This window comes from Fistularia commersonii, chromosome 10 (assembly GCF_037954325.1).
Source record: "Fistularia commersonii isolate RoL2024-O1a breed Wild chromosome 10, RoL_Fcom_v1.0, whole genome shotgun sequence".
NCBI classification, from domain to species: domain Eukaryota; kingdom Metazoa; phylum Chordata; class Actinopteri; order Syngnathiformes; family Fistulariidae; genus Fistularia; species Fistularia commersonii.
In genome coordinates, this window is record NC_141293.1 from 13,735,572 (window position 1) to 13,757,974 (window position 22,403).

A 22,403-nucleotide genomic window follows, 5' to 3' on the forward strand; every position below is an offset into this window, starting at 1 on the left:
ATCGTCAGCGGATCAGGGGCGACTTAAAGGGATTACTGTGCTGTGATTCTCAACATGAAGTCTTCATCCTTAAAAACGCTGAAGAGGGAGGAGGGAGATGCAGCATCTGCAGGTGTCTGATATCTAGCTGACCGAGACATTCGAGGAAAATCTGATTTTTTTTTTTTTTTTTTTTGTAAGGCGCTAGCTGATCTTTGATGTGAGGGAACGTGAAGCGTGTAATAATCCTGAAATAAACACTGGATTCTCCACAGCTGACGCTCCTGTTGATTAACAAGGGGTGGGGGACCTTTGCTGTGCAGCCATGGGTGGGAGGGCTTGTTAAAATTCAAAAAGCTAGCAATCATATTAGGTAATTGAAAAATATATGATTAACATTAACTAACTGGAGCATGTATTATTTTTGCCATTTTTGTATTATTAGCAAATTTGAAAATGTATAATACATTTATTATATTACATAGTACAAAACTCAATTTTTTGGATTATATTAGCCAACTTCAAAATTAGCAATTCTAATTTTACAAGGAGCCTGCAATCAAAAATGAAAATTTCATAATAAGCATGATGTCTAGACTATTTTTGGTAGAAAGTAAATTTAAAAAATATATTTTTAATTTGAATTTTAAAATTTATTATACATATATTAGCTCATTGAAAAACAAAATGAATTTTAGAATTAGCTATAAATGCTTGAATTGAAACCCGCAATTTTAACGACTTTTTTCTAGTCATTTAAAACAAAAACTAATTACAAAATGTATTACAAATATTAGCCAATTTAAAAATGTATTACACACACACACGCACATTAGTTAATTTAAAATTTGCTATCATACTAATGTTGCAAACTGCAATTAGAAGTACTTGAAGAGGATTAAAAACACTTCATGCGATCCACATTAACTGAAGCCTTTTAATTAGCACGACATAGCTGATTAGCATTAGCCTAATTTGTTTTCACCGGCAGGGAGCAGAAAAAAAAAGAAAAAAAAAGGGATGAGGAAACATGAACATTAAACTCGCCAAACGTTTACCAAAATGTAAGTTTAATATGTTTTATTCAAAGTATTTACAGATCGCTGTCCTCCCCGTGGGGAGCTCCACGTGGACATGTTTTTTGGGGGGGGGGGGGTTGTTTTGTTTTTTTGCTGTTTTGTCTGAATGAATCCGTTGCCCGGGATGATTTGGATGCAAGAACTAAGAAGCACAAAAAAAAAAAAAAGAAAAGACATGTGTTTTTTTTTTTTTTTGCCAGTGAGCTGTACATGCCTTTATGATGATTCAGCCTACAAAGATGGCTGCCGCAAATGACCAATGAGAGGGCAGGATGGCGCAAAGAGGACGGGGGGGGGCGTCGATTCCTCTTCCCGTCTGGTTTCATCGCAACCTCTGCAGGCGAACTGGGGAGAGAAGACACCGGCTCACACAAACAGGAAGTGGTGAAGACGGACGTATTTTTGGGGGGGGGGGGGGGGGGGTGGCTCACGCATGTCGTTGTTCCGTGTGATGGCCATGGCGGCGCGTGCACGCGGGCCCTGCTGGCTGAAGTGGTAGCCGAACTTGAGGATGCTGGAGTTGTTCTCCAGCATGTTGGCAATCTCCATCTCCACCGAGTCGCCCAGCTTCTGCCTCTGCGTAGGGGGAGGGGGGGGGGATCCTTCAAAACCAGACCATGCATCCCATAACCCCGCCCCTTCCCAAGGTTGCCATGGCGGCTCACTAACCTGGTTGTCAATCTTGAGCTCCATCAATGTGGCGTTGTTGGCCATGGCCTTGATGATGGCCTTCATGCCGTCGGCCGTGATGAAGTTGGATTCGATGTTGAGGCTCTGCAGGCTGGTGTTCTCCTGCAGCATCTCGGCACATGCCTGCCGTGCACATCAACACACACACACATATTGAAATGAAAGCAACCACTTGGATTTTTTCTTCAACAACGTCACATCTAGGGAGCACTTGCTGGAAATGTTTCACCGCTTTCTCTGACCGTCAAAGGTCAACCTTCTCCCCACTTCCTGTTGGAGCTGTTTTTTTTTGGAAGAACCAATGAGAAAATGGGGGGATGGAAGGGGGTCCACTCACATAGGCCACGGGGTCGTTGCTGCGCGTGGCGGCAATGCTCAGAGCCTCCACATGGGAGTTGCCCTTCATCGCCTCAAAGATCTCCTTGAGCGTGGGGATGGGAATGTCCTGCAGTGACAGAGACAAGAGGGAGGTGATGCCTTCACCGCCAGGACATTAGGCACTCAGCATTTTGGGCCTTGATCTTCTGACCTTGATGTTGTTGAGGTTGACCTCCGTCAGCGAGCTGTCATTGCCGTGGATCCTCTCCAGGGTTTCCTCCACGTTGGTGGGGTTCGGCGGCTCGTCAGGGAAGATCTTGAACGGATCTCCTTTGATGACGCCTGAAGGCAGCACAGCGTCAGGGACATACAACGCCCTTCACTGGAGTTCCAAGACGAGACCCTTGGTTTGGCTTTACTTTTTGGCACTAAAACTGCAAATTGTGGGTCAAAACACCTGCAACATGCTAACATAACGTGTTTTTTCTGGTTAGCCGTTTATTGAGAACCCTAAAAGTTTCCAAGGCTACATCAACAGCTTGCTCGTAGCTAAGCCAACCACAACTATTGGATGACAACAACAAGAAAATGGAGTGGAGCAATTAAACAAGCCAGCACGAACCACGCTGGCTTTCCAAATTCAGTGCATTGCACTTGAGCGACACAGCTAACAACTCTGTTAGCTATTAGCTATGAACACTCAGCCCATTGTCCTGGTCAAACAGGAACTTTGCTAACAGGTTTAAGCCAACGGCGATGAAACCGATTGCTTTGAAGAATTGAACCCAAACGGCGGACAGCATTAGCAGCGACTTACTGTTGATGCCCTCCTTGTTGGCAATGGTTCCCGTGGTACCCAGGGCGTCGTAGTACTGCTGGTTGCTCATCAGCTTGTACATTCCCAGGATGGCTACGCGGACAGGAAAAGCAAGCGGCAGATTAAAACCCCGGACAAAAATACCGCCGCTGTTTGAATAAGATCGCACCCGCGGCGTTTGTTGTCAGAATCTATTAAATCGTGGTCGAACCCCCCTCCCCTCGCCGCAGCCGTCTCATGTGTCTCCATGGAGATAAGGACCTTGTCGGGAGGAAACGCGGTCATTTCACGGCTTCCAGGGGCCGGAGGAAATAATGAGAGCACATATTTTTGGATGTGTATGGGTGTTTGTACGGCTCTGTGTTTTCCTTGTCAATATGCCGTTGTCACACAAACAGCTCTGAAAAGTTTTTGTACGAGTTGCAAAAAACGAATAAATAAACCTGCAGTGACAGTGTATGACCACCGGTACATTTAGCTGCAAACCTGCATTGGTGGTGTATGGAGGCTGGAGGACACACTACACGGTTGTCTCCATGGTTACCGATGTTGTCAGTACTTGTAGTTCACACTGAATTCAGCAGGACTGAAAAAGGACTGAAAGACTAACATCACCTGAACGCATCACGAGCGGCCGCAGCTATTGGAGCTACAGATGTAAACAAACATGGCTGCCACTGTTGTTAGCCCGGCTAGCATCTCCGCCCTCCATTACTTTAGAGACGGCTAGTTAGTCCCTCTCCCTCCTTCCCCGCCTGCCATATCTGTTACTTCCTGTCACCTTCTGGCACTACTTCCTGCGTCCCACCTCCTCTTTCTCATCGGCTCTAGGGTCAGCACACACTTCCTGATCGGCCCAAACATGTCTGATTGACAACCACTAATGTCCGACGTGTTCCCATCACACGATGGCAGGTTTCCGTGCCAACTAGCCCCGCCCCCTGACCCCAACCTGAACACAGAGGGGCATCGCAGTCCAACCACTGCTAAAGCGAGCCCCCTCCGACCAGCCTCCTGACTCTGTGTGCGTGTGTGTGTGTGTGTGTGTGTGAATAATGGGGGCATGTGAGGAGAGACAGCTGCCTGCCTGAGGCCCCACTCCTGGTAGCTCCACCAGATCCAAAAACACTTGAAAAACCACACCTTAACGTCACGAATAAATCCCCGCCATAAGTTGCCGTGGAGACTTGTTGACCTGCCCGTGAGCCGGAGAGTGCCCCCCCCCACCCCCCCCCACCCGCCGCTGATTCGCTGAAACAACCCCAAACAATAGACTGACGAGGGTGAACCGAGACTTAATCCCCCTCCCTGGAACCGGTCCAGAGTTGCGAGCATCGGCTCGCTGGATCGGCACAAACAGCTACCCCTGGTCCATCTTTCCGGATGCCTGCCCAACGGCCGGCTGCCCCCCCCCATCCCGGCCCCTGTGGACCCCCCTCACCCCCGGGGGGCCCCAATTACACAACTGACTCTGTTCATTAGCCCCAGACAGACTCCTCTTCCTCTCAATTGACTCCCATTAAAAAAAACATACTGAATCTGCTGAGTCTTCATCACCCTAGTAAAACACACACACACACACACACACACACACACACAAGCGCTTATTTATGTCCGAGCTGCTGATGGCATGGAATTGGAGCCCGCTTCCATGTGTTTGACGACTTTTACATGTGTATCACGAACACACTGTGTGTGTGTGTGTGTGTGTGTGTGTGTGTGTGTGTGTGTGTGTGTGTGTGTGTGTGTGTAATAAGCAGCTGCTGTCAGGAAACCGGAGGAGGATGACCCCACAACATCATCAGAACTCGACATGGTTTCCCGTCCACACATAAAAATACCCGGCGTGTCGGATGGAGTGTGTCGCCATGGCGACCCGGCCAGGCATCCAACTGCAGAGGATAATCAAAATCGGGAGGTAAGGCGCCTCACCTGCGATGTCGCACATCTCGGCGTCCGTGGCGTTCTGCAGGGCCTCCTCCAGCTCCGGCTCGAGGAGGACCTGCTCGTGGATCGGGATCTCGGCCGGCGGCTTGGGAACGAAGGCCTTCCCTGCAGGCAGAGGGGGGACATCCCATCATCTCGGACACACACCCACACATTTACCACAGTGTTTCCAAAACACCGCGTGACCCGACCTAGTTTCTACTGGATTCTACTCTCCTGTCTTTCCGCCCTTCAGTCCGGAGTGCTTTCGTCGACTAACTTTCCTGCGGCGTGTGGTGTTGCTATGGAAACAGACCCACAACCCCATGCTGCACCTTCGGCCACTGTGGCCTCCTGACTGCAAAACTGATCACACTAAACCAGGCCCTCTGGGATTATTCGTCATTCTATTTTTCAGCTAGACTCCGAAAAAAGAATACAAATCATTCCAGTTTAAAATTGATTTATTCTGCAATCGTGCTTAAGGGATAGCGGCTTTAAAAAATTGTTGAAAAAATCCTCTTTTACCAGTTTTACGGTCATTTCCATGCTAATTGAATGAAATCAGAAGAATTGTTTGCGGTGTCTTGTTCCGACCAGGGAGGACGTCGTATTTTAATCGTACTTTTAAGTCGTGAAAAAAAGCCCGCGTCACTAATCAGGAAGTTTAAACAACAGGAAGTTGGGGGGCAGGGTTACCTTTCTTCTCCCCGGTGAACGGAACCAGGTCCTCCCGGTCCTCAGACTCCAGCGCCTCCTTCTCCAGGTGTTGCATCAGGGCGTCTCGGTCGTACGGCCCCGTCGGGCTCTTCTTAGTCTGGTCGCGCTGCCGGTAGCCGGCTGGCAGCATGGCGTTCTGGGGGGGAGGGGGGGCAGAGGGGTCAAAGGTCATGGGGATATGATGCCGAGAGCAGAACACAAGGAGAACAGCGGATCAACATCCCTCCAAAATAAAAGACATCCCGCAATGGATTAAATGCAACTTTTGAATGCGTTGTGTGAGTGTGTGTGTGTGTGTGTGTGTGTTTTCCTGCTGGTACCTCGGGGTCCATCTCCTGCAGCTCATACTCCAGCTGGTCCAGCTCCTCGGCCGTGAGGCCCTTGAGGATGGCGTCCTCGTCAATGTCCCGGGGGTCCGACATGACTTGGCCGGCTCTGGCTCACTCTCACACACACACACACACACACACCCACCCACACACACGCCGAAGCGCTCTCTCACGCTCACACACACTCACTCACACACCACTGCACACCCTGGATGTGGGGTGGGGATGGGGGGGGCACTGAGGCCGGGAGGAGAGGGAGGAGAAAGTTTATCGGGGAGGAACTTCAGAGGTTTTTCTTCACTTTTCAGGAAACAGACAGGGCTGCTCATCTGGAGATCTCCTATTTCCTGGAAGCCTCGATGACTTTCGGCTCTGCAGATTCTGTTCCAGGTATTAGCCAGGACCTCTCAGGCCAGCAGGGCCAACGTATGGCTTTGCGGGAATTTTCAAAATGAAAACACCACAGTAACAGGAAGCTAGCATGATGTTTTCTTTTCATAACAATAATCTGATATCTTCCTTGTTTCTGCGTAATTTTCTCTGTAACAGAGTGCTTCTGCAACACAGATTATCTCCTGGATCCACGAGTCTTTTACGGCTAACGCTAAAACTTCTCTCTCAGCTTCGGTCACAAAACAAAAGAAGAGTGTTTTTGTTTTGCAAGCAACATGCATGCAAATGAGGGGGCGGAGCCTGATGGAAGCCACCTGTGGAGGAGGAAGGAGGTTCACATAATCACCTTATTTTTGCATTAACACACACACACACACACACACACGCGCGGGAGGTCGACGATGGCGTTTGAAAGGCGAAGCGAGAAGGAGGTTCGCACTGTAACTCTAAACCCTGACCGCAGACACTAAGAATAGAAGGGGGGGCGGTTGGAAAGCGCAGACCCTTATTTATCATTGGCAGACACTCGTCCGTGCAGCCCAGGATATACCTCCTAATTTATCTTGTCGGGGAAACACGCATCCGTGTGATAAACACACAAAGTCAGAAAAGTCAGGGTTAAAAAACGTTGGTAAAATTTTGAAAAATAACTGCATAATTAAGTCTCATCTCTCTCTCTCTCAAACACACACACACACGTGCGTGCTAAATTTTGTCGCACTATTATTAATTAATAAAAATAATTAAGCGAAAGGCCCCCCCACGCCGTTCGAAGCCGAACCTGACTGTCCTCTGACCACGGGCTTGAGGTGTTCAATTGAAGTAGGAAATCTCAAAAGTTTAAATTTAAACCAGGCCCTAGTGACATCTGTAGCGCCTTTCAGCGAGCTCAATGATGGGTAAATAAATAAAAATTAAAATAAATAGATTTTAAAATTTTCAATTTTAATTTTAGCCACTGTTTACTATGCGGTCATCAACCTGTTAGTTATTTGCTACCCAGGTTCAGGAACAGACTACTTCCTGACTACAAATAAACATGTGATTGCACAAACGGGCTAACGGCTAATCGCCAGCTGAGATGCCGCAGCGTCCGGCCGCGCTTGCTTTGCGTTTTTATTTTGAGAAGTGGCGAAAGAGAGATCGGATCGCGCCACTGCAAGAGCGTCGGCCCGTTGCATCCCAAAGAACGAGGAGCTTGACAGCCTCACATAGGAAGTGGAGTCGTCGGCATAGAAGAGGACTTTGTCCAGGCTCGGCTTACAACGGCAAAGAAAGCTTTTATTGTGGCGGATCAGGATTTCATTGTATTCTCTTTCTTCGGGGAACATTTGTGTCCGTCTACAAATATTTTGGTTTTATTTGCTAAATTCAGGAACTGGTGACCAGCGCTGCATCTCGTCTTTCTCCTCCTCCAGAGCGGCTCTAACGCGAAAATCCTTCAAACGTCAACTTCGGATCACGACGGCCGAGCACCAAGGAAGACCAAGGAGAAAGGAGGCGGTTTATTGATCCCTGATCGACGTGGGATTTGATTGATCGTCCTGATCGGGTTCGGCATCAACCCTCGTCTCCCGGAGGCAGTGGGCGGAGCTTATGGTCGCCAGACGTCTCCTCGAACGTCTCACGTGGGTCACGTGACATTGACATCACCAACAAACATGGCTGGGATTATTGATTTATTTTATATAAAATTTAGATTCCACACAGATCAGTTGGATAATTACATGCCCTACCTGTCGAACAGTGTCAATAAATCTGTGTTTTTTTATATAAACTTCCAGACGTCCCTACTTGTTTTCCAGCAATGGACATTCATGGATGTTACAGCTGGAACAAGCTTTTCTTGGGCTTTTCAAAAAATAAAAAGATCCCAAACCAGAAATGGTTTAAACCAGATCTGGGCAATTTACGGCCACATCCGGCTCATTTTGCTTTTTTACCCGGCCCGCCAAATAATTTTCTTTGAATATTTTCAAACAATGTTGAAGTTAGATACTCCTTATATTTTACGTCTGTTTAATTTTGTACCGATGATTCCATACAGGATAATGTCAGTGCATTTTTATGACAATTAATGATTTTGAAGTTTAAATAAAATACCCCCAAAATTTAAATACTTAAATTGCAATTTTTAATTTGTTCTAGTAACATGATACCTAGTTGGCCCGCGTGTAAAAATCAAATACGAAATGTGGCCTGCCAGGCAAAATAATTGCCCACCTCTGGTTTAAACACACAAAAAAGATTTTCCCTATTTTTACATATCTTTAACTAGAATATCCATCTAATAATTATAACAGTGTCCATAATGTAATGACGTGTTCGTTTTTTATAAATTAATAAAAATAATAAAACACTTATTACACTTACACAGAATTTTATACCAGCTGTTCTAACGGACCTGGACCCCCCACCTTCCCCCCGGAGGCTCAGAAGATTTGTCACCATCCTCAGGTCGCCTTCCTCACGTCTTCCCGCCGCAGTGAGACATTCCCTCCCCCGCTGACACCCAGATTAATTTTAGCCTCGCAGGTCAGCTACTTCTAGCCGTGTGAACCCCCCCAACACACACACACACACACACACACACACACACACACACACACACACACACATACACACACACATAGCCGGTAACGTTCCCCCAGCTTGGGTTGCTCCTCCAGATCAGGTTGAGGCTCTACAAAGATTGTTTAAGTGTCAAGACGTGTAAAAAGGGAGGCTTTTCTTTTGAAAAGTCAGCAAAAATAGGAAGTGCATCACACACACATGTGTAAAAGTACGCAGAGTACACCTGCAGGTACTTTTGGGTGCAAGTACTTCAGCTGCAATTATCTGTTGAGGGCGTGAAGTCGCCTGCAGCTTCAGGATAAGAGGTTTTTTTTACTGTTCTCCTTCAACACAGGTTTGGCGGTACAGGTACCTCAAAAAAGTACTTACAAAAGTATTACTTTAGGCAGCTTTTAAAAGTATACTGCAAGTAATGGAATGCACAGACGGCACTCTGGAACTTTACTGCAAGTAATTTGCTTTGGCATATATTTTTACCAGTACTACTTCTCTGCTAGCAGTAGAAATTTACAAAATGTTACGTACTACTTCTGATTTTGCAGCAATTGTGTTATGAGTATTTTCAGGTGTGAGGAGTTGAAAAAAGACACTTTTTTACCGTAGCTTTAAAAAGTACACAGGTAAACTACATGGAAATTTGCAGTATATGAACGTGTACTTTTAGTTTACTTTTACTTTGTGAGATAAAAGTGCAAATGTTGGAAAGTACTCTGCACTTTGCCGCACGTTTTGAAGTACTCGTTTGAGTACAAATTGCAGTACTACAACAAGAGTGGAACCGAGGACACCCACGAGGTGTTGTTTTCACGCGGAGTACTTTTAAAAGTATCAAAAACCAGAGAACTTGTACTTTTAGCTTCAGCTAACAACCCCTGGCTGGGGGAGGCTGCAGCGTCTCCCTGCTCAAATCCCCCGTGACCGTTTAATTGCACGACGACGGACGGCAATTGGCCGGATTAACCAACACACACACACAGTTCACATGCACACGCGTGGCAGCAGACACGCAGACTTGCAGACCCACCGCGCAAAAAAACACTTCCAAAACCCCACGGATCCACGGGGTTCCGAGCGTGCACGCACACACACACACACACACACACACACACACACACACACACACACACACACACACACACACACACACAGTCGAGGTGAAGGACGCGTTACACCTACCGGCACGGAAGCTCAGAGCTGAAGCCCCTCAGAGGCGGAGACCACACGGACTTTTCTCTCCCTCCCTCCCTCTCTCTCTATCTCTCTCTCTCTTTCCCTTTCTCTCTCTCCCTCCCTCCCTCTCTCCCTCTCTCTCTCTCTTTCTCTCTGACATGTCAGCGTTTTATTATTTTGGCTGCGAAGAGGAGGAGGGAGGTTGTGAACTGGCCTGTAATTGAGCGCAACGGGACGGAACCGATAAGAGTGAGAAACACTGCCATCTAGTGGACAGAAGATGTAATTACATCCAGATGAATGATAACCAATGACTTGATCATTGTGTGTCTCTGGTGGGGAAATTCATTCTCTGCAATCAAGCCATCATGGATCAACAATGAGCAGTAAAAATGAGTAAAAATTTTGTTTCGTTTCACTCATCTCTCATCGTCTTCCTCCTCATTCTACTCTTTGTTCGCAATAATGACAAAAGAAGACACTTAGTGGACACTTACGCCTCACCGATGTCCCTTTCAGCTTCAGACCGGATTCTGGGGGTTCCGGTCCCCGACATTGTCGTCTGTTCTCCAGTGCTACCACATCTCGGAGTTTCTGCAGGATTGAGATGGTGGGAGGACACATGGCTGGTGATGAGGAATAAAAGGAACCCGGCGGCAGAACTGGAACCCTCGGAGAGGGAAATGTTTTTCTGATGTTCTCCTGCTCAGCGCCGATGGCCTGCAGGCTCTGTTCTGGCGCTGCGTTCATAGGCCGCCGGACATGTGACTTCCTGCGTCTTTAGATAACTTGAGGTTGTTGACCTCTGACCCAGATATCCCCTGCTGACTGGACTAGTTCTCCATTCTCCAAACAATTTTCTCATCCTGCGGTTGTCAGGGTGGAACTCCAGCAGGTGTCTGGAACTCGTGTGAATGAGGTGAGAAGCTGTGTCCTGATTGGCTGATCAGATACTGGACAGGTGCACATTGTTGAAGTTGCATGTGTGTGTGTGAGTGTGTAGAACACACACACTTATGAGAAAATCGTTTGCGGGAACCTCTTTCAGAAAAGGAAGTGAAGTTGATCTAATCTGACAAACTGAAATCTGCCCCGGAAATGGAAGGGGCGGGGCCTATTTCGGGTCATGTGACCTTATGTTTGCACAGCGAAGCAAGAAGTGTTTTGAATTAACAAAGGAAAGCATCTTCCTCCTTCCTTCTGCGTCTCGTCTTCTGTTCATTGTCTTCTGCATTGTCTGCAACGCTTCCTCGTTCCTCCTTTTTTTCCAGTTATTTTGTTTCATTCGAGGTTGTTTATTTGGATTTCTCTGCATTTCCTGCAGTTTATCCACAGAAAGCAGATATATGCAGATTTCTACAGAATTTTACCTTTTTTTTTTCCTTCAGAATCGTTCGTCCAGATCTTGCCAGTTTTTATATTTTTTCAGATTTTTAAATTTTTTTTTTTTTTTAAACATTTTTTTCCAGCAGAATATTCTCCTAGACCTTGGTATTTCCCCACAATTTCAAGGAATTTTTTCAAGATTGTTTTAAAATTTTTCCTCCAAATATCTATTCTTTGACTTTTCCTCAGAGTAACGTACCTTCACAGACTTTCCCCACAATTTTTTAAAAGATTTTTCCACTGTATATTTGTAAAAATTATTTTTCCAGACTTTTTGAAAAGGTATTTTCAAGATCCTTGAAGCTTCCCCCCAAGAATATTTTTCAAGATGTTTGCAGACTTTTACCACATTTTCAAAGATTTTTTTTTTTCTTTAAAATTTTTTTTTCCTGGACTTTTCCTGATTGTTCCGAGTCCCATCCCCCTTGAGATTCTTTTCTAGATTTTTAAAAGCCTTTTCCAGATATTAAAAGCTTTTTCCAGCCGGTCTGTCCGTCCTGCTGAGATCTATGGAACTTATGGAGCTGCACCCTCGTGATGTTGATGTCACTCGTCTATCAGCTTTCTGATCCTCTCTTACCCCCAAGTTCCCCTTCCTCGGTTTGAGAGTAAAAATAAATTTCCAGTAAATCAGCTGTTTTTTTACTTCATTTTTTTTCGCCAAAACAAAAAATGCAATCTTGTCGGAGCTGGAGCCAATCACATTCAAGAGCAGTCTAGGGCAGGGGTCTCCATTGCGGCCCTCGGAGCAATATTTTGTGGCCCCCTGCCTGAAATCAAATCTTTGTGTTAGTGCGGCCAGCGCGTTTTTTTTTCTCACATGCATCTGGCGGTTTCATACAGTGAGTTGAAAAAAAAAACGGAAAAGGAAAAAATGAAAAAGTAACTTTGCAATGTATTTTTTGATTCAAAATTTGAAAAAAAACAAAACAATTTTTGGATGACAGAACATTGAGTGACATTGTTAAAACCTTTTTTTTTATTTCTATAAAAAACACAAAAACAATACAAAAAAAATGGGGAAAATTAAAAAGATTGAATTAATAACCAGAATAGCCTTGTGAACATTCTACCTCCTCTTATACATGCTACAAATCGATTTTCTAATAAATTCTTGTGGCAAATTTTCCCACAGTGACAAGATATTCTCTTTTAACTCAACAACATTTTTAGGGTGTAATTTCATCAATTCTTTTTAATACTAATTTTTAATATTAATTCGTCATGTATTTTTTAGAGGAACAGTTAATTACAAATCATTTTGTAATTGGAGGGACGGCTCCGGATGAGGAGCAAGAATAAATGGATGGATGAATGAAAGAAATCAAGAAAGACACATAAATGTCTGAGATGCAACAAAAAGATAAGAAACCCTCTGTGATTCAGCATCACACACATACACACACACACGGGACAGGAATCACAAGGCTTCACCTGGAAATTAAGCTAAATAAATAAAACAGATATAAATAAATACATGAAATATCCAATATATTCACCAATATAGAAATAAAAAAATGTGACAAAAAAGAATAAGAAATTGATAATTAAAGATAGAAATGGATAAAATGGGGGAAAAGGTTTAGAATTGTTTTGCTAAATTTCATGTCCATTAAAATACCTAACAGTCCATTGGAGAATTATTGCATTCAAATGTATTCATAGAATAATAATCAATAAAATAATAAGAATGGACCGACTGTGTGCAGAAGAGTAGCTCACCAGCAGGGAGCAGCATGAGGCTTCTTAATCTTTATTTACAGATGAAACAGCGTTCACACGCTTGCACGACGCCACAAAGAGCTGCAGTGTTTTCCAGACAACAAACCCTCCTTCTTCTCCTTCTTCTGGCCTCCTTCTTCCTTTGTCCCGGTCTCTTCAGATGATCCTCAGATTAGCAGAGAAAAGTGTTAATCCGTGCACGTGACCCGGCCCTGGAATAACACGGATTATGTAACCAGGGTCGACCGCCGCCGACCTCCGGTGGCACTGGCAGAATAAATATCCCACTGTTCACACACACACACACAGCCACCAGAACAGAACAGCCATTCTTTGTGTTTGAGTGTGTGTGTGTGTCTGTTTATTCCCCGTTTTCCAGTAACATCGAGATTATTCCCGGAATATCGTTGTTGTCACTGGCACGTCGGACCCTGTGGCTCTTCTTTACCTTCACATCAAGACCACTTTTCGAAGTTTGGTTTCTCTCTGTTATTGTACTTTTACACCTGAATCATGTCTTTTTAATACCATTCGATTCTAATATAAATATACTTTTATATATATATATATATATATATATATATATATACATTCCCAACATTCTTACATTTATATTAATTTTCTTTCCTTTTTTTCCAGAATTTTGGAATCACAATTGATCATCATTATGATCATTATCTATCATTATTATTATTATTATTATTATTACCATTGCTATCATTATTATAATTAAGTAAAACCTGGCAGATTATGAAAGCAGATTATATAAATCTAATTGTTGGAATTTTGCAATCATTACTCATCTCGCCATATCCGTTGTCCCACGTCATCCGAACCCCGAGTCACTTCCTGTTACGTTTTTTTGGGGGCGCCACGGAGTCAAAGGGTTTTTTCCAGTCATAATGAGTATGTAATAAAGAAAGAACCGTTTTATTTGCCCAGGGTACTTCATGACCTTTATGCAATCTAATGAAAAAAATCTAGATCTCTACAGACTTGAAGATTTTTCCAAATAAAAGAAAATCAATTTCTCAAGGATTTTTCCTCATTATATTTTTTACATATTTTCAAAGATTCTGTTAGAGTTTTCTCTATATTCATAGCTATGTTATTTCGACTACTCACATGAAGACAGCCAGACGTGTGAGCACAAATGGCCTTTGTCCTCAAACAGGAACCTACCCCCATGATTGTATATTCAAGTAAGCCTAAAGGTGTTGCAGCTCAGTGGTAGAGCGCAAGCATGAGGTCCTGGGTTCAATCCCCGGCACCTCCACTGTATGTCGCATCGGATGAAAGCGTCTGCCAAATGACTGCAAAGCAAATGGCAACCTACCCCCTGATAAGGAACTTACCCCCCTGAATGTAAACAGGAATTACCCTCTCCCTGTATATGATCTTGTCAACACCACCAATACACATTCACACAATAAAAGGCCGAGCAAGGAGGAACTCGGTGGGATTCTCTGGATCTTGCCTCCAAAGAGCGCGCTGAGTCTCCCCCTCTGCAGAGCTCAAAAGAATAGTCACTTGTCTGTGTTATTTCTTGTGATAACCTCGGTCTCCTCTTTACAGGCTTCAACTTAGACCAGCACGAATTAGGATCACTCTCTAACGGATTCCATTTCCATTTTTTTTCTTAAAATACATTTACTGATTCTTGAAGATTTTATCTCAAGAATAAATACTTTTTTCTAGATGTTTACAGACAGTTTTCAAAAAAAAAAACAATAATTCCCAGGGTGGTAAACTGAACTATCCTTTGTCGTTAAACAAAAGATGAGAGAGCGCCGGCACAGAAACGCCGCCGGACTGGATGGACACGCTTCTCATGATGTCAAGTAACAACACAAACACAGGTGTGTCCCATTCATGGCTTGCAGGTGCACACACACACACACACACACACACACACACACACACACACACACACACACACACACACACCAAACACAAGCCTGCCGCATGTTCTCACACTCTTGTGTTTTCGGTATTAGTGTCATCTCTTTCGGAAGGACTATGTAAAAATCGAATTGTAATAAATATGAATAATTTCTTTCCGTAAGTGCCGTGTTTTCCCTCTGCTGGGGGAACTTCTTGATGCACTTCTTTCTACACAAAGTCCAGTTTCCTTAATTTCATGGACTTCCTTTTTCTTTTGTAATTGCATTCGCCGAAACAGAAACCTCAAAACCGGACGTTTACATCAGCGGTGGTGCAGTTAGCGGAATAAGTACGCAAAACTGCGCATACCGTTTTTTTCCTTCAATAATATTTTTTTCATATAATAATATTGTGTAATACTAAACTGCGGGAATAGGTTAATCATATCCTTGTACATTGTGTTCTCAACTTGGCTAAACTGCTCCCAAAAGTTCATTCTGCATGCCTACTGTTCACACCCTCGGCAGAAGAAGACAATGACATGAAGCTTGGAGGAAAAGCGTTGGTGAAACAGCGTCCTGATCTGATCAACTGGAAACTTTGGGCCAGGCACACCAGTACACACACACACACACACACACAATGCGCGTTATTTTTGGAATCTGAGGAATCCTACACAGCAGGAACGGTGGAATGTCCGTCCCCCCGCCCCAGAATGACGTCACAAAAAGATGTGTGTGTTGGTTCCAGATGTTTCTGACCTATTTATAGTGTAAGTGATGTGTAGATAATGTCAAAGGTCATTCTGATCCCTCAGGATGTGACCGCAGGTGGTAGCGTCCCTGGCACCAGGGGGAGCTGTAGATTTCCGGAAGAAATGCAAACGACGAAAGCAAAAGGTCAGGATGAAACCAAGTGGAACGACTGACTTGAAAATGACTCACTTAATTCCAATTACAAATAAAAATGTATTTGATGTTTAAGAAAAACAAAACAAATAAAAATGCATGCTTGCAGAAGACCAACGTGCAGCTTTGTCTGCTCTGCTTCCGCTCCAGTCAGCCAGGATGGACATGGTTCCTCATTTAGGGGATGAGGAAACAAAATGTGTGTGTTGGAGGAGCTCAGAAACTGCCATCTTGGCAGGGGGGTTCTGGCTCCACCGCCAGAGGGACTCAAAAAGACATTTTGTCCTTTCATTAATTAGCAGATTGTCCGGTTTAGCTGCCTCTGGTTTAAATCACATCAGGAAGAAATTAGCTTTGTGCTAACAGCAGCTTCAACCCCTACCCCCCAGCCACCTTCCCATCCCCAGCCTTATGAATGTTTCTACAAGGGGTTTTTATTATGAGTTTTAGTTTGGCTCATTAAAAAGTCTGCAGAGTTTCCAGTGCAACTCGCCGCCGACGGACAAATCACGCCTCTCTTTGCCGGTCCAAACCTGTCCGGTAATTTCCAGGAATGTCTGGTAGGAGCTTCGCCTTCGCCGCCGCAGGTAGCCAAACACTGGTCTGTAGCGTTTAAACGCACTGAGAGAGATCTGGATGAGGTTTGCACAGGAAAAGGCGTTTATTAAGAATGCGAATATCAGTTGGATAGTAATAATCATGGGGGAAACGTACCCCTGGATAGCAGGAGGCAACGCATGGCGTGCTAATGCTGAGGCTATCACAGGCGGCCTTTCTGAGGGCCATTAGGGGTACGCATTAAGATAGAAAGATCCAGGTTTTGGTCCAGCTTTAGCTGAAACAACATTAATAGCACCTTAATAGTGTGGCTGAAGGATGCAAGCCCAGGGCTAGCAGAGGCTAATAAAGAACGTTTTGTCAATTTGCAAACAACAAGTGCTCTTTGGTTTTGGTTTAGTCTTTCCTTTCGGCCAGCGTCTACCCGACCCCTCAAGGACATCCGGTCACAAAGCTCAGGAGATGTCAAAGGTTGAAGATTAACGGCAGATAAGCCGCCTCAGATCAGAGAAGCATCTTATCTGCTGCCATAAAAACAACATAAAGATTCCAATATGCATAAAAACATGATAAGAATGTGATAAAACCTTATCAAACAGCTAAGACATGACTAACGTGTTCAGAGTGCCAGACCTTGGGCTAATATCAGCTAACAATTCATTAGAAGTTGAACTGAAACACTCTAAAAACAAGGCTTTCAGAGGACTTTTTGGCAAACATGCCCTTGGATGGGTCTAATTTCAGCAAAAAAACTAAGCTAACAGCCTAGCGTGAAGAGCAGGGGCCAATGCATCGCAATGCTGAGGCTGAATATTAACTGGCTGTGTGGTTCACGCTACCACAGGCCGAGGTCGAGACTAACTGCACCCACGAAGAGACGCTAGCAGAAGCTAAAAACCTGGGAGAGACGGTAGGAGTGGTACAGATCGGCATCTCCTTTCAGTTTGAAAAAGAACATCCTGTTCCATAGCAGTCAGGTGAGAATCAAAAGCGTCAAAGGTTGAGAGCCGATAACCAAAGGTGCGGCTATAACTCGAGGAAGCAAAAGAATAGCTAGGGAATGTGGTTTAAGGAATGTCAAAGAGCAGTATTTGTTTATGAAAACACACCTATGCTTTAAGGGAACACTTAAAAAACACATCCTGGATCTAAATGAATGAAATATTCTTATGAAATACTTTGCTCTTTACACAGTTGAATGTGCTGACAACAAAATCACACAAAATTGATCAATGGAAATCAATTGTATGAACCCATGGAGGTCTGGATTAGGAATCACACTCAAAATTAAAGTGTAAAAACAAACTCCAGGCTGATCCAACTTTGATGTAATGTCCTTAAAACAAGTCAAAATGAATCTGTGTTGCTTCTTGAGTGGACACTATGATTTCACAGAAGTGTGATTGACTTGGAGTTACATTGTGTTGTTCAAGTGTTCCCTTTATTTTTTTGAGCAGTATATGTCTCTATAAGACACGTTTATGGGAGTGAATGGCCGTATGATGAGTGAATGCTGAGTTAACAGTTGTATGTCTGCCATTCTTGCCCAATGACAGATGATAGATGTCTGAATGACTTGGTTTAGTCCAAAATTGCCAAACCCTCCCCCGCACGTATGCATTTTCTCCTCTAAGCCTTTTCGTCAGGATCACAGCTTCATCATATTTGGCCCCAAGGACAAAAGAATCCATGTGGTTCCCTATCTGAAAACGAACCTGGGGAATTTCAACAATGCCGACTGATTAAGACCAGAAAAACAAACAACACCCTGAGGACTAAGAAGAGGACTCTAGGTTTCTGTGTGAGTCAAACACTGCCAGATGATCGGAGACGAGGGTGCAGGTGCCGTCAGGCCGGGGCCACGTCAACAGACAAGCTGAGACGCCTGTCCTGAGGTTACATTGTATGTTCACCCCCTGCTGAGATCCACCTTGATTAAGTCACCACAGTGAAGGGACAACAAACAGCAGCAGACATGAGGTTGGTAGGATGCTCTAAGCCGGGGATCCAGCCCTTCTCTTCTTGAATCTCTGGAAAGCTGACTCAGGAGTCTGGCGGTTCCAAAGTACAGGGTGTTGAGCAGCTTGCGGACGCCGATGTGTCGTGACGCACCGCTCAGCAACGGCAAACATCGTCGTGGTCGTCCTCGTCCCTCAATCTAAATAAAAATCAGACGACGTGGACGAGAATAAGATTTCTCGGGTGTCGCTTTGAAATTCCCGAATAGATTCCGAGCGTCTGGCGGCGGCGGCTCGCTTTACGAATACGATCGGTAGCGGAACGCCAGAACGCCAAACATTCGAAAGTACAAGGAGAGCAAAACAAAAAACGCTTCTATGCAAGCTATGCGAGAAAAGAATGCCACGAATGAAGAGCGTGTTAATCGCCGCGTTCCTCATCGGATGCCACGAAGACGAACCATCCGGAAATGACTTCGTGGCATTTGTTTTGGGAAGAAGCGGCGTCTCTGCAGTGAGAAGAACTCGTTTTTCAGCCTAGTAGTTTTTTTTATCGATTTGGATACCTAGAATACCTACATGCTTGCCCTCCGCATGTATGCGATGCTACGTGGCTAGTAGATACCGCTGCGCTGAAGCAGAAACCGCCAGCATTTCAGTCTGCGGCCACTAGAGGGTGGAGCGAGCCTGAGAGGACCACCTTCCGCCCGACACCGGTCAAGTGATGTGAAATCTGCGCGTCCTGGTGGATTTGGACTATTTCGGCGCAGCGACCACTGAAACAACAGGCCTTTTTCTGCCCCATCCAGGAGGAGCTAATGCCTGCTGAGGCTTTAAAAACCCCTGCGGTAGGATGAAAAGTGACTCAACAGAAATGTGAAATATCTCCAGGAGGATCACGCTGACCTGCGGCCCTCTGGGCAAGATCACAACGTTCCAGAGACCCGCCAGTAAACAAACGCCAGAGTTTGCCCCCCCCGCCTTGTTGTGACTGGTCTATGTTATCGGCGCTCTCGCAGCCACGTCCACCACTTCCCACTAAGAGGCGTCAGTCGAAAAACCCGGCGGCTCGGAGCCGTTGACCTTTTTTGGTGTTTGTTCCTCCGTGGAGGGGTAGAGGAGGTGCCCGGGGGGCGGTTCTGGTTCTGCAGCGGACCAGATAAAGATAATGGAAACAAGGTAAATGAGACGACGAAGAAATCTGAATTAGCCAGCCGTGGAGGCTGAAACCGCAGAATGCTCGGATTTCAAAGGGCAGCTGGGATGGGGGGGGGGGGGGATCCGGGAGCTTTTCTCTGCAGCGCTGGTGATGCTGAATGAGTGAAAAAGCTGAATGGAGACAGACGGGGGGAGGCATGCGTGGCGTTCACAGTCACATGGTGGATCGCGTTTCCTTTGTCTGCGACCCACACGGCCTCCTTTGTTGACTGAGGGGATCCGATTTCCCCTCGTCTTTGATGCCGACCTCGACCTCCTCCTCCGATGCTCCCCCACGCTCACATCCAACCCCCCAAACCCTCGCCCTCCCACGCAGAAACACACACACACACACACACATTTGGCCTTCTACATGTGGCGCTGAAGACTGAGGTCTGACAACCTCCACCAACGACTGCACGGGGGAAGAATTTCGAGGTGGGGACAGGGAAACAAAAAGTAAAAGCTGCAAAAAGAGAACCCCCTCCCCCCCTCTTCCCTCCTCCCCCTCTGGAGAGAAGCAGCCCTGCCACAGATCCCAAAACAGCTTTGACTCCATTTCGGGCGAGCGACTCGGAGCCGGGATGTCCTTAGAAGGAAAGACCAGCTTCCAACTCCAGACAAACAGAAAAGGACGGTTTCTCTGCTCCGGACTAAGAAACTTCCTGGACGTTTGTCCGAACCGCCACGGCTGGAAGTCAAGCGTGATAATTCTGCATCTCGGAATTGGAGTTTGTCATCAGTCTGAAGGAATTCCGGAGGAGCCCGATCAGGATTCCTCCCCGGCTCGGACGAACATCGATTGGACTTTCAATTGCGGTACGGAAAAGTCCGCGCATCCGTTGTTAGCATCAATTAGGGTTTGCCTCGAGGATCGGAAGCGGCCGGTTCTGCCCGCAGTCTCGGCTCTGACAACATCTAGAAAGGTGGACAAAAAACGACAATGTAGGGAGAAGATGTCTGTCCTAAAAAGGACTTCTTCGACTGCAACAGCCTTCTTGAAAATGTTGAATCCATAAAGGAAAGAACCAGAGGTCAAAAGTTGAACATCACATCGGACAATGACTCAGCAGCTTGAGCGCCCTCGCCGCTAATCCCGCAATTATGTCATTCAGCTGACTCCTGTCAAAACTGCGAACTTCGGCCCCCTCCCCCAAAGTTTCACGGCTTCGCACCTCCGCCGTTTGGAATCGACCGCACGCTTTCGCTTTCGGTCCCCGCCGTCTCCGCGGGCTCTCGATGCAAGGGCTCGAGATCACGCCGCATTCCGTCAACCCCCGACATCTTCATGGATGGTTTGAAGGGGCGGGTCAGAAGCCCAGCCTGGGTTTCCAACGCCATGAACGGACCACGTCGCGGGATCGGACGCCTCTTGTTTTGGAGCCGAACTCGGAATCAACCAAATCATCCCCACCTTCATTTTCCTCACCGATGGCATAATATTTACAATCTGCACCGTGACCTAAATTTCCATATGGCCCAACTGGGGGCGGAGCTAATCCACCCCCCTCGCCATTGTTCGAAATTCTGTCCTAATTATACGGCTGAACAACATGTGGTATGTGAAGCATCCCTTTGATTGCATTGTTGTGAGTGGTGGTGGTGGGAGGTTTGGGGGCCCGGAGGGGGTTCGGGGCCCCCCACACTCAGAGTCTGGACTGCCAGCCAGTCTGTCGGCAGGGGTCAATAATAGGAGGGGGCCTCTTCCCGCACACAGCCATTTATTTGGCCATTGGAGAGGCAGCGCTCTTCCTGTAACTGATGTCAGAACATAGGAATGTTCTCTAAAAAACACACACACACACACACAGGGGACCCTTGTTCTCTTGCTGTCAATAGCGTTTTGGGAAGGGTCTAACCCTCTCTCTCTCTCACACGCACACACACACACACATACACACATACACACACACTTGATGAAGGGTGCAACTGGAGGTGACAAGATCAGAAATAACCCCCCCACCCCTGACACACACACACACACCCCAAAGAATCAACATTTTTGCACAAAGACCCATCAGTTTCGTTTCACAGCAAACCCGATGTGACCTCCTGTTTACAGAACTCAAAGTGTGCGAATGGTTTAGCGTCAGGAGACACACAGCGGATAGGAAACTTAAGAGAGGATGATCCTCCTCGCGATCATCTGGTCCAGCAGAAGATCAGGGTCCTGAAAAGCCATTTTTGGACAGGATGGTTCTAACAACTCTACTGGTCCAGTTTGGTTCCAGGAAGAACCCTCCTCTGGAAAAACCTTTTAGTTTCCGCATTCCCACAGGCAGTGAGGGGTCGCCAGCTCCACGCTCGAAAACAAACGCCGAAGAAGAAACAGACGCCGGGGACCACATGGAGACATCCATGCAGAACATGAATGGAATAATAACCATGGATTATCAGATGGATTGAAGTGTTTTATCTTCTCCCTGCACTGAGAAGAACCCAACTCCGGACTTATTCCGGTCCAAATGTCGACGTTCCTGGAGAGCCCTGGAAAAAGGAGCTCGGACGTCTTTGTCGCCTCCTCTGGCCATTTGCCTGAATTATCTGGGAATGAACGTGTGTTATGAGCGAGAAGGAAAATAAAATGATTGAATTCACCAACAGGTTTTGCTACTAACTGAAAAGAGGCTGTGCTAAGGAATCCAGTTCTTGGCTCAAAGGAGAGGTCAGAGATCGCCACGCCAAAAATGTTCTCATACAGAAAGTGAAAGGTCTCACTCTGAAGAAGAAAGCACCAACTGGTGTTTGCTTTCATTTCAATTCTTTGCTTCCTCGCCATGTGAAAGAGGACGGTC

General features: G+C 45.8%; 1 protein-coding gene across 1 annotated transcript; it reads right to left on the reverse strand.

Moving 5' to 3' along the window:
• Window positions 1-1,044: 1,044 nt before the first annotated feature.
• On the reverse strand, window positions 1,045-10,111 carry tmod4 (tropomodulin 4 (muscle)). Its single transcript, XM_086153852.1, has 10 exons — window positions 10,002-10,111; window positions 5,850-6,095; window positions 5,509-5,665; window positions 4,816-4,935; window positions 2,884-2,976; window positions 2,278-2,408; window positions 2,086-2,193; window positions 1,728-1,871; window positions 1,490-1,634; window positions 1,045-1,403 (listed from the first exon to the last, which is right to left on the reverse strand). The coding sequence occupies exons 2-10, from the start codon at window positions 5,949-5,951 to the stop codon at window positions 1,381-1,383; spliced, it is 1,023 nt and encodes a 340-aa protein (XP_086009978.1). The 5' UTR covers window positions 5,952-6,095; window positions 10,002-10,111; the 3' UTR covers window positions 1,045-1,380.
• Between the last annotated feature and the right edge of the window lie 12,292 nt (window positions 10,112-22,403).

Bases quoted from the DNA above. Each gene is read 5' to 3' on its own strand.
- tmod4 (XM_086153852.1), bottom strand. From the start codon at position 5,951: ATGTCGGACCCCCGGGACATTGACGAGGACGCCATCCTCAAGGGCCTC. The intron at 2,977-4,815 runs GTGAGGCGCCTT...CTGTCCGCGTAG, and splicing joins CGAGATGTGCGACATCGCAG to CCATCCTGGGAATGTACAAG. The intron at 2,194-2,277 runs GTCAGAAGATCA...CTGTCACTGCAG, and splicing joins TCAACCTCAACAACATCAAG to GACATTCCCATCCCCACGCT.